The sequence below is a fragment of the Phragmites australis genome, chromosome 23 (genome assembly GCF_958298935.1).
Source record: "Phragmites australis chromosome 23, lpPhrAust1.1, whole genome shotgun sequence".
NCBI classification, from domain to species: Eukaryota; Viridiplantae; Streptophyta; class Magnoliopsida; order Poales; family Poaceae; genus Phragmites; species Phragmites australis.
In genome coordinates this window covers 693353-705354 of record NC_084943.1, presented here as the reverse complement: position 1 = coordinate 705354, position 12002 = coordinate 693353, and the positions used below count along the sequence as shown (strand labels likewise).

Genomic DNA, 12002 nt, shown 5'->3' with positions numbered 1-12002 from the left:
CCACACGACACAGGGACCATACGGCTTGTGCCACCCGCTAAGATGCGCACAAGGGGGTACCCGTGACAACCTTTCCCAACCAGGCCCAACCATGTGGATCAACCATAGCTCGGCGAGACGGTATTAGAACTACTCCTCGAGCAAACTAATACCGCTAAAAGCCCGGACTCAAACCGGACTCACACCGTCTATGACGAGGCCCACATGACCACGTCTGCGAAGGTAATCGGCTCGCCTACCATTATATCAGCATGTGGTGAGTAAGGTAAGTGCTAAAGCCGACTACACCGATGATCGGTGCTTAACCGGTGCAAGCGGTCTACGGTGTCCGGGTTCCCTTCCCGAACTGCCTGAGGACTCCTCGTGAGCAGATGACACCCCTAACACCGCCCACACCTCGTCTCAACTCACCACTCACCAAACCGACTCATCATCAACACAACCATAAGTGTGAACAAGTAATAAGTCCTAGGCTCGCGACAACGGTGGACGCCGTCGTCGACTTCTACCGGAAAGCCTAAGTACCACTAAGCATAGCGAACTAAACTTAGACCGCGACGACACCACTAGGCTCCAATGGAATAACTCATGACACGTGACCGAAATGGAAGAATGCATAGGCATAGGTTCTACCCAACTCGGAACCCGACACATGCAATGTATACATAAGCGTAGATAACATATTAGATTTCAATTTGACACGGTGCAATATGATAGATGCTTGCCTTGCTACCATAGCTGCCGCTCACAGCTACCCGAGTCACGATCACCACTGCGGGAACCTTCGGGGACAGCCTCGTTCGCCTCGTTCGCCGGGTCGAAGTTCCCTAAAAGAATCACGCGTGCAATGTAATGAATATGAATGACATGCAATGACGGAGGTGACATGCATTATGCCCTGCGCTTAAAACATCAAATATTTCCTAATTGCAATTAGCGTTAACCATTTAAACATTTCCTGAAATACTTTAAAGCACAAACCAAAGCTTAAACCAAACTGGAAAGTTAATTATGCTTAACATGAGGGTGTATATTTTTACTGAACAGGGCACAATTTAGCAAGACTCACAAAATTGGATTCATCAATTTTGGAGCTACCAAGATTTAACTATGAATTATCCAAGCTTAAACATGTTTCATTTATTCAATAAATTACAGCACACATTTCATGGCCACTGGTATTTTTAATGGATAGATCATGTCGTAGTAAAGCCAACAAAATTGGTTTCATGAATTTTGGAGCTCTACATAATTTCCTATGCATATTTCAATATTTCAGCCGATTTATTAACTCAACAGATATTAAATTCGCAATTTCTGATTTCCTCAAATATTAAAATGGGCCCACGCCTTTTTCTACCGGCACCGATCTAGCCCAAGCCACAGACCAGTGGGGCCGGCTCCCTTGACCGAAGTCAAAATCAGCCACGGCCGCTGCGCGCGCGCAATTGGCGGACGGCCGGCGGCCCTTGCGGTGGCTGCCGGCGGCAAGCAGCAGCCAGAACGGCTCGGCCGAGGGCGGAAACGGCACTAGCGCGAGCACACGGTCATGGCGGGGGCACACGTCGACGCCGGCGACGGCCGGAGCACGGCGAGCGGCGGCGAGGGGCAAAACTAGCACGGCGGCGGCACGGTTTTGACGCGCCGACGGCGAACGGCGACGCAATAAGCCCGGCCGAGCACACCTACACGTTCTACGTGAGCGCGTGGACCTAACGGCGCGGCCAAACGCCGAGGAGCTCGACGGTGGCACGGCCGGCGGCGAGAGCTGTGGCGCGGCGGTGCTCAGTCCTGCGCGAACGGCCGCGCCGGCAACAGGCCAAGGCTGAAAAAGCGCGGGCAAAGGTTTCAAGGGGTCGAGGGGGAGCTCACCGCGGGATTGGACGGGTCAGGGAGGACTCGTAGCAGCAAGATCGACGATGAGGTTGGAGAACCGGCGGTCGGCGCCGTGGCAGGTGAGCTCGAAGTGGCTCGGTCTGGTGAGGCTGCTCCAAGCTCCTGCAGGTCCGGAGTGGTTGGGCAACGATGGACTTCGCTCGGCAGCGGTGGAGCCTTGCTGCAGCGCCGGCTCGGGGAAGAAGGTGCTAGCTTTAGCTCTGCGTGGCCGCGAGAGCAGGAGGGAGGAGCTGCTCGTCGTTTTGCTGAGAGGGAGAGCACGAGAGAGCTATGGCTGTTGCTGCTGAGCTGCTTGCGCGTGGCCGAGACAGCAGAAGAGATGGGCTGCTGCTGCTGTTGCTTGCGCTCAGTTAAGAACAAGCAGTGGAGAGAGAGAGCAAGGAGTGAGAGGGTGGCTGCTATGGCTGCCTGCTCGAGTGTGTGCTGTGTGCATGTATATGCTGCTGAGTATGCCGGCGTGTGTGTGGCATGGGTGATGGCTTGCAGTAGAAGGAAAGGGAGGAGGAGAGCAAATGGCTTTTGCCTGCTCGGTTGCTCCTCTGCTGGACTCAGTGGAGAAGGGAAGAGAGAGATGGCGTGCTGCATTTCTCTGCTACTCCTGTGAGGAAGGATCGGGAGAGCTTGAGGTGGCAGCTTTGCTCAAGGCCAAGAATGGCTGCGCCGACCTGCTCTGCTGTGAAGGAAATATGAGAGAGAGAGAGAAGAACAGCAACAGTGAAGAAGCTAGATAAATTTTGGTGTTAGTTTGTACTAGTGTCTTCATTCTCTCATTTGTTTTCTCCAATTTCTCTAGTGGTTGAAAAGTCATCACAAAATTCAAGGATCAACTTTGCTGGATTCTATAATCCATGTGCAACCCATTTTAACTTATTTGACCCAGAATGCTTGAGCCAATTTTGAATAAAAATTGTTCAAAGATGCTATCTTTTCCAACTTGTGATAATTTTTATGCCTTCTAAACATTTCCCAAAAATTTGGGAAAATTCATCTATATTCTCCGCATATCATGTACTAATTTCTAAAATTGTTTCCAGCCCTATGTTGTATAGTAATATGGTGAGTTGCTTAACAACGCATCAACTAATATTGATTTTTACAATTTGCTAAATTGAAAATTGCATGCCTAAAATTGCTCAAAACCATTAAACATGATGTTAATGGTACTCACGATGCTTGATTATCTAATTAAGGATTTTGAGCTGTGACAACACTCATACACGAGCACGATAGCAACCGACTAGATTTATATAGCACAAGATCTAATCTATCACCTTCGAATGCAAACAAAGCATTAGGCCATCTATAACTATATTTTTTTTTTCTATTTCCTCTTAATTCCTCTCTCCGTTCTCGTACCTTTTTATTTTTTCCCATCTTTAATAGTTTTTTTTTAAAAAAATTCGTAATGTGAAATAAGAAAGAATCTCAAAGCGAAGAGAATGAGTGAGATAATTCTTTTATTAAAAAAATTGTGAAAAAACTATTAGAACACGAAACGAAAAGAAATGAGAACCATTTTTAAAGGAAACTAGACTCGTGAGGAAAACCATTCGAGATGGTCTTCAAGCCAAGAGTATATGCGCTGGGTACTGAACTCTGTACTACCGTCGAAAAAAAGAAATCTTTTTTTTGGAAATAGCACGTCTCCGGTCTCCGTCCCCGATGCTGCCGGGCAGCCAGGGGAAGGAGGGAGGATCTGATCTGTCCATGGGCATGGCCGTCCCACCTTCCGCCCATTACCTCTTCCTATGCTTCTGCGCCCCGACCCCAGACGCGTTCGTCGCCAGCCCGGGTCCCCGCCTCCCGAGGTAATCCCGAACAACTAACTGCTCCCTGTTTCGATCCCCGACATGTGCTTTCTTTCCTGTGGTACTTGACTAGTAATGTCGTCCATGTTTCCCCATCCGTTCCGTTTGTAATATTTGGATCGGAACCGATTTGTCTGAGGCAGATGGGGATGGGTTTCAGACAACCAAACACATACGGTTTAAGTACCGCGTATGTAGTTTTGCCCCTTTTCCTGTTAGCATAGCTACTTGACTGCATTGGCTCAATTCCAAGTGTTAGGTCAATCAAGTTTGTGGGATTTATCATTCCTTATTATTGTGCTAGTTTCTTCATTATTTCTTTGAATTAGGATGCTGGTATGTAGTTCTTGAAAAGGGGGGAAAAAAGGATGCCAGTATGTAGCAGTTAAGTGATATTTGCTGCTAAATTCAGTGACATTCTAGCATATATTGTATTCGATAATCAGCCAATCAAATTATGTATATCACAACAGCTATCCCTTAAGAAAATCATATTTTGCTGCTCTGCTAAGAATTGTTATTTGTGACATGAGAACCTTGATGCAGATTTGTCCTTGATAAGGAAAAAGAAGAGGTTTTATCATAAAATACAATAATGGGGATATCCAAGGTGACTGGCATTGCTGCGACAGCTCTTCTTATCACTTCTATTAGTTTGTGGGAGATGGGCATGAGAATTGCTACATTTCCTATTCTGGCCACCAGTTTTATTGCCTACGTTGTCACATTTGCATCTCATAATGCCATCAACTTACCTCGTATCCTGGGGAAGAACTCAGTAGGGAGATTTCCTCTTTGGTCAATGATACTATTTGGTCCTTTCTTAATGCTTGCTCGGGCATACGCAATGGTGAAGAGATTCTTGAGGAAGGAGTCTGTGTATGACAAGATCGCAGAAGGCCTGTATCTGGGAGGATGGCCGTTTCTCTTGAAGCATTTACCTCCTGGAGGCCCATCAGTCATTGACTGCACTTGTGAGCTGCCAAGAAGTTCCTTTGTTCCAACGGATGAGTATCTTTGCCTTGCTACTTGGGATACAAGAGCTCCGGCGCCACATCAAATTGAACTTGCAGCACGATGGGCATGCGAAAAGAGATCTGAGGGGAAACCAGTTTATGTCCATTGTGCATTTGGTTAGTAATGATATATCTCTTATTGTAAATTCTACTTATGCAGATAATGGATATAATGATTTTGTTATTGTATTTTCTAATCTTTAGACGCTATATTAACTGTTTTACGTTTTTTTTTTCCATGATTGACACATTAGGTCACGGAAGAAGTGCTTGTGTCATGTGTGCAATTCTAGTAGCGCTGGGCATTGCTGAAAACTGGAAAGCTGCCGAGAATATCATCCTCAAAAGAAGAAAGATAAAAATGAATGCTCTTCACCGGAAAAACTTGGAGGATTGGTCAAAACATCGAGGTTCGCAGAAAAAGGAAAATTAGATGTAAGTCAAATCATTTTACTTTTTGGTATACTAGTTTTGTGATGTTAAAGTCTGCTTGAAACATCATAAAATGGCATGTTGTTTACTGTTTAGGCCAAATGTATGTCTGTAACATTCTTGATTTCAAATAGTTTGATGCGCATAGCAATCATTAGTGACATGAGAGAATTCTTCTGCTGTTAACTCTTATGAATGCTCGCTAGTTGTATGTGGTGTAGTGCTCTAGTCACAGTATGATATGTTGGTTCTGTAGTAATGCTCCAACCAGCAATTATCTATAGAATTGCTGAATTTATTCTTTTTCATTATGTAGGAACTAGGAAGTGCTTCTTTGAGAATTTAGACTGGAGAGAACCAAAAGATTACAGTTCTGAACAACAAATTCTAGCTGTTCCTTTTCTCCTCACTCCACAGAGAATTAAACAATTTGACCTCCCTGGAAATTCCTCATACAAGCTCTGCAAATTACCAGAAACACTCCCTGTTCTAAGGCTTCGTTCATTGTCCAGCTCTCTTCTGTGTTTCTCAGATGTCTGCAAGTTGCATCCAAAACTTCTCGTCCCAGTCGTTTTCTCTTGCTCCTATGCTGAAGGTTAGTTCCACAATATATGTGAATTAGAATGCTGTAAATTGGTTTTGAGCTGGTTGTGCCGCAATGCTTAGCTCTCCACAATTGCCTTCATCTGCCACCAGTATCCTGCAGGCAGTACAGGCACCAGCCATAAATAGATCAGGGAAGCATCCAAAAAAAATATACTACAGCTATTCAGCTAATTCTTTTAGAGCCATGTAGAATTCAGTTAGTTGGCCAAAGCAATTGAAATATCTAGAGAAAGTGACAGAAAACATGTTTAGTCCTTAGTCTTGCCACCATAGCATGGCCCCTTTTTTCAGTTTTTTGTAGGGAGCGTGAACTTCATTTGTTGGCATGGTTGGTTGCTGATTTTTGATTGTTGGTAGGAGGGTGGTCCATTCCATGCTGATTTAGAAGGGCACATCTTGGTATATTAATTTAGATGCCTCATGCGTGTACAGAATCCTCAATCATGTATTCATGTGTACTTGAATTTGTCCAATCATTGCTGAATACTACCTTCAACAACCAGAGGTTGGGTACATCTTTCTAAAATCAAGTAAAGGTACGGGACTGAGGTAGGAACTGCATGGTTCTTACTCTCGAGGTCGAGAAGCCCAGAGAGAGCTTAGGGCACGAAGGCGGTTGTGGTACTCGCCAATGGCCAAGAAACATCGAGCTGCCTGCCTAACTGTCAGAATCCTGTGCATCTGTTGAAGAGTCTGCTGCCTCAAGTTATCAGCCTGGAAATCATGCATGTAGTTATAGCACATATGCAGGAACATTGTTATTAGCATCTCAATTAATTTAAGCAATTGCTACTAATCAATATATTTGTTTTGGCTACGCCATGTTACGATTATACTGATGCATTCCAAAAGGGTATTATTATATGCTTAGTTAATAGTTGACAGGTCATTTCTTTCTACAATGCAGAGTTGTTGATGGCATGATGTATTAGACCATCTCCAACAGCTACCTCAAATCTTCATCCTCAAAATACTATTACAGCATCCCCTATCACTATTACAGCATCCTCTATCTCTAACACTGTAGCAGTACTGTATCACTGAATAGAGGATCTGTTGGAGATGGATTTCTAGTGCTACAGTATACCGCAAAACACTGTAGCACTAGAATCCTCAAATTTGGCGACTCCGTTGGAGATGGCCTTAGATGAGTGAATTGCAAACTCTGGAGTAATTAAATTTGACATTGTCTAAAAATGACAGTTGCTTATTTTTGGCACAATTAGTGATAGAACTGATGAGGTTTAATATGATACAGATCTGACCACACAAATAAAGTTGCCCTGAATGCAGTATCGCTGCTACATTATTTTATCAATTGGTTTATCGCTCATCTACAAAGTTGAGTGAAATGAGGAGTATTATATCTGCTCTTGTGTGGTATCTATCTAAAATAGCATCTATAACACTGGCATCATGGTAAAGATTCAAGATTTGATGAGAAACCTTTACCTGTATGACAAAACCTTCAAGGTTGGACAGCTTGCCAAGGGCAAGGGCCATTTGACCCATGAAGCTCATGCTGGCGTCAGCAATCAAAGGTGCACCGGCCATGGTGTCAGCTAGTGACCGATGCAGCTGCTCCAGGCCCTGGGTGAGAGCTTCCTCTGCCTGCTGCGATGACCGTTGAAGGTTGCAGAGGCCAAGCACTTGCTGTTCAGTCAGGGGATCTAGTTGGGGTAGAAGTGTCTGCAGCAACACGAAAAACAAAAATGTTATGGAATTAAGAAAACCATACATATATTTAGAGGGTGAGCTCAGATTTAGCTCGAGTTCATTTTCCTCTAACTGAATTGATTTTCTTGTCATATCTAACTATCAAATGAGCTTTATGTCAGTGTCAGGTGCGTTTTCTGACAAAATGAATTCATCTTATCAGTTTAGGAGAATGTGATTCTGTACACACAGTGCAGTTTGATACCAGATATTCAGACACGAGTTCGTCATACCTTGAGCAGATCGGAGGGCCTGAATCCGCCCATCCAGAGGAAGCAACGCTCGGCAGGGGACGCCCACATCCCGGTGATGAGGTGGAACACGTCGGACTTCGCCACGGCAGCCTTGAGACGGAACAGCTCGTCGTAGTGGGTCAGGGTGTCGTCGACGATGGCTCTGAGGTCACCGTCCGGCAAGTGCGCGTGCAGGGCTCCGTGCAGTTCGGCCATGCGCCGACCATGGTCATCCAGCCACCGAGCGTGCTCCACGTCGAGCATCGCCGCTCCTGACATGGACGCCAGTCAGACAAGTGGACCATAACCTCAAGCACAGATCCTACAGCTATAAACTTGTATCCATGCACTGACAAGAAGTCTGGGAAATGAATATCAGATTAAGCACCTGAGCTGGTGTTTGCAGTTGGAGCTCCTCCGAGCAAGAGACCCTAAACAAAACACACGGATTCAGATAGCATTGGATTCAGATGGTCGGTTAGCAGTTAGCAGGGATAAGCATACGACGAGTCAAATGTACCTGGGAACGTGCTCGCTGGATGTCATGTTCCATCTGAGCAAGCTTCAGCTTGCTGCTCTCAAGCTGCTGAATGTAAGCCTATGGCACATTGACAAAATTAACTGTCAAGAACTTGGCAAACTTACAGTTCAAAACTTCAGTTTCCAAGTAGTTGATGCTCAAAACATTCACCTTCTTTCGCAGCCGGCTCTTGCGTGCAGCTTCTCGGTTCTGAGCAAGCCTTCTGATTGTCTGCTGACACCATGAGAGAAGATAAAAACTCGTTATCTAGGATTCTCACATACTGCACACACATCGTGATTAGCTTGCATTGGATCGCCCTGATCATGCACTATACTGTAAAAAGGTAGTAATTGAAAGAGTCAAATAGAGACCTTTGGATCAAGTGTCTTGCCAGTCCTTTGAGTGGACATTGTGGCGATATTCTGCGTGCCAAGTGGACAAGAACAAGTCACAACATGTAAATTAGTGCACCTGAACAATTAGACGATAGGAGGGAAATGGAATAACAACATTGCTATTCATCTATGTGAGTATGGCGTAAACAATTTATAGTAGGATCTGGACATGCACGTTACATCAAGCAGAAATAAAGAACAGTCGTGTACATTTGGCGGAAGCCACCCACTCTTACAACAGACAAAACTTGCTTTTGCCTTTTGTTTATGTTGCTGTCGCGCCCTAATTTGCAAAGTTCTCTTTCGGTTAAGTGCGAACCAATCAGTTCATATATATAATGTGTCCGTCCAATATATCTTGGCAGTTCATCAATTGACCAGAAAGTACCTAAAGCACCACTGACCCAAAGGTGACATTGTTTAAGCATCAGTTGGTGCATTTCTATTAGGGCACAACTTTGCAAGCTAGAGACGATAATTTTGTAAGAATGCTAGCTTGTCTCCTATTGCAGCACCAATGGCAGGCCATGGTCTATCATGCACATCTACAATAAAAGATCATGGAGCAAAATGACTGGTTCTTTTTCTTGGAGAACTCGAATGACTAGTTCTTGTAGATGATGATGTACAGGTAAGCTCAATCAACATGCAAAATTTCTAAGATGAACGAACATAGTCGGCATCCAACACTATCATTACACGAAAAACACTAGTCCCATGTAAGAAGCATTATGGACCAGGTTGAAACTTTCTAATACCTACAGGGCCTAGGGGCTAAAAGATTCACCTAACGTACGTGTTGGGATTGGCGATCTTGGGAGCAGCAAGCTCATACATGCCACTAGGAGCATGTAGCTGCATGAGCATCTTGGAAATTGTGGCCTTGTGGGCAAGCCAGTGACGTGAGACCAGAATAGGGAACAAGATATATACGCATTGCATTTCCATGACCAAGAGAGATCGATGGAGAAGCAAAAAAACACGACCAAAAAGAACACCAGTGCATCAAGAAACTGCGAGATGCGGTGATTGATGCCTACCTTGTGCTGCTGAGAAATTTGATCAAACTGGCTGGTCATGTTTGCCGTTGCTCCGAGCTGATCCAAACAGGCCTTGTGGTCACTGTTCTTCTTGCTGCTGCTCTCTGAGTCTGTGCTATCTGCTGTCACATTTGAACTCTCCTAACGTGCAAAAGCAAAAGAAACAGCTGTAGACTTGTGTTCTTGCTAGCACTAGCTACATGCACATATATACTAGTAAGTCTACACTTGTAGCAAGACCATACCTTGGGTGTGTGAAGAGACCTCATAGGCCAAGAGGGGAAGATGTCCAGTGTAGGAGGTGGCGTTGCTGTAGCCGTTGCAGCAGTAGCAGTAGCAGCAGTGGGAAAGGCTGCAAGAAGATATCATAGGGGAGGAGGAGATCACGACATGTATCCAAAGTACAAGAGGTGAAACTGAAAGGCTGCATTGGGATCACAAGGGAGGGGAGTGGGCCATTGTGGCAGTGGAATTTATTCTATTTCAGCTGTGTTTGCACTTTTAGAGAACCAGAGAGTTGGTAGGGTGGTACTTGTACTACCATGGAGACTTGTTGCACTCTAGAGGGAGAAAGGGGAGAAGAAAGAGAGAGGGTCACAAGGTAGTCACACCACACCACACACATGTAGCACAGCTGCCAGTCCTGCAATCCTGCTGCTCTTGCATGGTTGCTTTTGACTACAATGACCTAACCTCTAGTAAAAGTGCCTCACATGGTTGTGTGTTTTTGGTCTTGGCCAGCCAAAGAGAGAGAAGGTTGTGTGTTTTTTGGTCTTGGTCAGATCCAAAAAGAGGGAGAGAGAACTGACGCGTGGTGTCTGCATGATGAGTTGTGGAGGTGGTTGCTGCTTGTTGAGTCCTCCTGAGTGTGGCAACCTGATGCATGAAAGCCTCTTCTAGCTCTCCAAAATAGGTAGCTCCTTCCTGGTCACTACCAGGCATGCGAAAAGGCCATCAATAACCATTAGAGGTACAGCAAATACATTTGTCCAGAGAGATAGACTAGGACCGAGCAACTCATATACAAATTTTTCTAAACTTGAAAAGAAGCGCAAGATGCAGCTCATGTTCATTTGCATAATACATAGACGACGAAAGAGAAAAGGAGATGGCATAAAAAAAATCAGCAGAGAGAGAGAGAGAGAGAGAGAGAGAGAGAGAGAGAGAGAGAGAGAGAGAGAGAGTTGTTACAAGAAGTTTGCAGGTGGCGTGGAGTTGACCATGGCGCCATGGAAGCCATAACTGCCAAGAACACAAGGATCCTGCCTTGAATGACTTGAGCTACTACTTGTCTCTCCCATCCTATGAAGCACACTCAGCTCCAACGAGACCCCGGTGCCTTCCAGAACCTCAGATCCTTCTACTTCTTGTAGATTGATAACTTGCAACCTGGCCTCTGCATTCATAACTCAAAGAGAATCGATCAGCCATGAGCCCATGATCACTGCTACATACAACTAGCTCAGAAAACACATCTGAGGAAGATGGAGTCAGAGAACATACCTGCAGGGTGTTGAGGTTTCTACAACGAGGTAGAGCGCAAAAGAGATCGAGGTGGCTAGGAGGCCAAGCAGTCTTGACCCTTTCTGTTCTGAGTTGCTCTTGCTCACACGCAGCTTCTTGATGTAGTAGTTTCGGTTTCTATAGGGGCGCTAATCCCACAGTTCAGAGGAAGATCTTGTCCTTTCTATTGGCTGGTTTTGTAACTATGTTCTTCCATGGCCAGAGAGAGAGAGAGAAGGTCTAGGGTCTTGTCCTCATGAAGCCACAGGAATCCCAGGCTGCACTCTTATCACATTGGAACTGACTGCTCTATTTGGTTGGCCCCAGGCCCCCAGCAAGTCTCTAAATTTCTCTTTCTTTATTTCATGCCTACCCTTCAATTGGACCGAACTGAATATCAGTAGGATTGACAGTGCAGAGATGGATGGAGTTTTCGCTGAAGCAGAAGCTTGGGAGGCAATTAATCAACTGCCGGCTGAAAAGGCACCCGGACCCGGCTGAAAACCGAATGGTGCCGCGATCACTTTGATCCCCAAGATTTCCCTCCGATTAGTCTAATCCACTCCTTTGCCAAGTAGATCTCCTGAATCCTTCCAATCCGACTCTCCAAACATATTGACACCCTCATCTCAAATAGCCAGAGTGTGTTCATCAAACGTTGCTGCATACAGGACAATTTCTTGTACGTTAGGAACCTGGCAAGGGCATACCATCGGAACCACACACCAGCTCTGCTCTTCAAGATGGATATGTCAAGAGCTCTTGACACAGTCTCTTGGTAGCACATTTTGGAACTGCTAGCGCGCCGAGGTTTCAGCCCAGGATGGCGGAGTT

The 12002-nt window shown here is 45.3% G+C and overlaps 2 protein-coding genes across 9 annotated transcripts; one reads left to right on the top strand and one right to left on the bottom strand.

The window, feature by feature from the left end:
• The first annotated feature begins 3480 nt into the window (after positions 1–3480).
• On the top strand, positions 3481–7593 carry LOC133906184 (uncharacterized). Of its 8 annotated transcripts, none has more exons than XM_062347991.1 (5): positions 3481–3704; positions 4251–4837; positions 4975–5155; positions 6666–6691; positions 6907–7593. In XM_062347991.1, exons 2-3 carry the CDS (start codon positions 4300–4302, stop codon positions 5151–5153), a joined length of 717 nt encoding a protein of 238 aa, XP_062203975.1. In that variant the 5' UTR covers positions 3481–3704; positions 4251–4299; the 3' UTR covers positions 5154–5155; positions 6666–6691; positions 6907–7593. The 8 variants fall into 8 exon arrangements, with proteins under 8 accessions (XP_062203975.1, XP_062203982.1, XP_062203980.1 ...); XM_062347998.1 differs by having other exon boundaries at positions 4238–4837; XM_062347996.1 differs by lacking the exon at positions 6666–6691 and having other exon boundaries at positions 7232–7593.
• On the bottom strand, positions 5412–11611 carry LOC133906186 (transcription factor TGAL4-like). Its single transcript, XM_062348000.1, has 13 exons — positions 11169–11611; positions 10857–11061; positions 10475–10596; positions 9911–10017; positions 9666–9806; positions 8602–8652; positions 8399–8458; positions 8228–8305; positions 8096–8138; positions 7708–7979; positions 7211–7447; positions 6330–6472; positions 5412–5852 (listed from the first exon to the last, which is right to left on the bottom strand). The coding sequence occupies exons 2-13, from the start codon at positions 10964–10966 to the stop codon at positions 5771–5773; spliced, it is 1446 nt and encodes a 481-aa protein (XP_062203984.1). The 5' UTR covers positions 10967–11061; positions 11169–11611; the 3' UTR covers positions 5412–5770.
• Between the last annotated feature and the right edge of the window lie 391 nt (positions 11612–12002).

Excerpts from the sequence above, each read along its gene's own strand:
- LOC133906184 (XM_062347996.1), top strand. The coding sequence starts at position 4,300 with ATGGGGATATCCAAGGTGACTGGCATTGCTGCGACAGCTCTTCTTATC. Across the intron at positions 4,838-4,974 it reads TTATGTCCATTGTGCATTTG|GTCACGGAAGAAGTGCTTGT; the intron begins GTTAGTAATGAT and ends TTGACACATTAG.
- LOC133906186 (XM_062348000.1), bottom strand. The coding sequence starts at position 10,966 with ATGGGAGAGACAAGTAGTAGCTCAAGTCATTCAAGGCAGGATCCTTGT. Across the intron at positions 10,018-10,474 it reads TCATCATGCAGACACCACGC|CCTTTCCCACTGCTGCTACT; the intron begins GTCAGTTCTCTC and ends ATCTTCTTGCAG. Across the intron at positions 7,980-8,095 it reads AACTGCAAACACCAGCTCAG|GAGCGGCGATGCTCGACGTG; the intron begins GTGCTTAATCTG and ends CGTCCATGTCAG.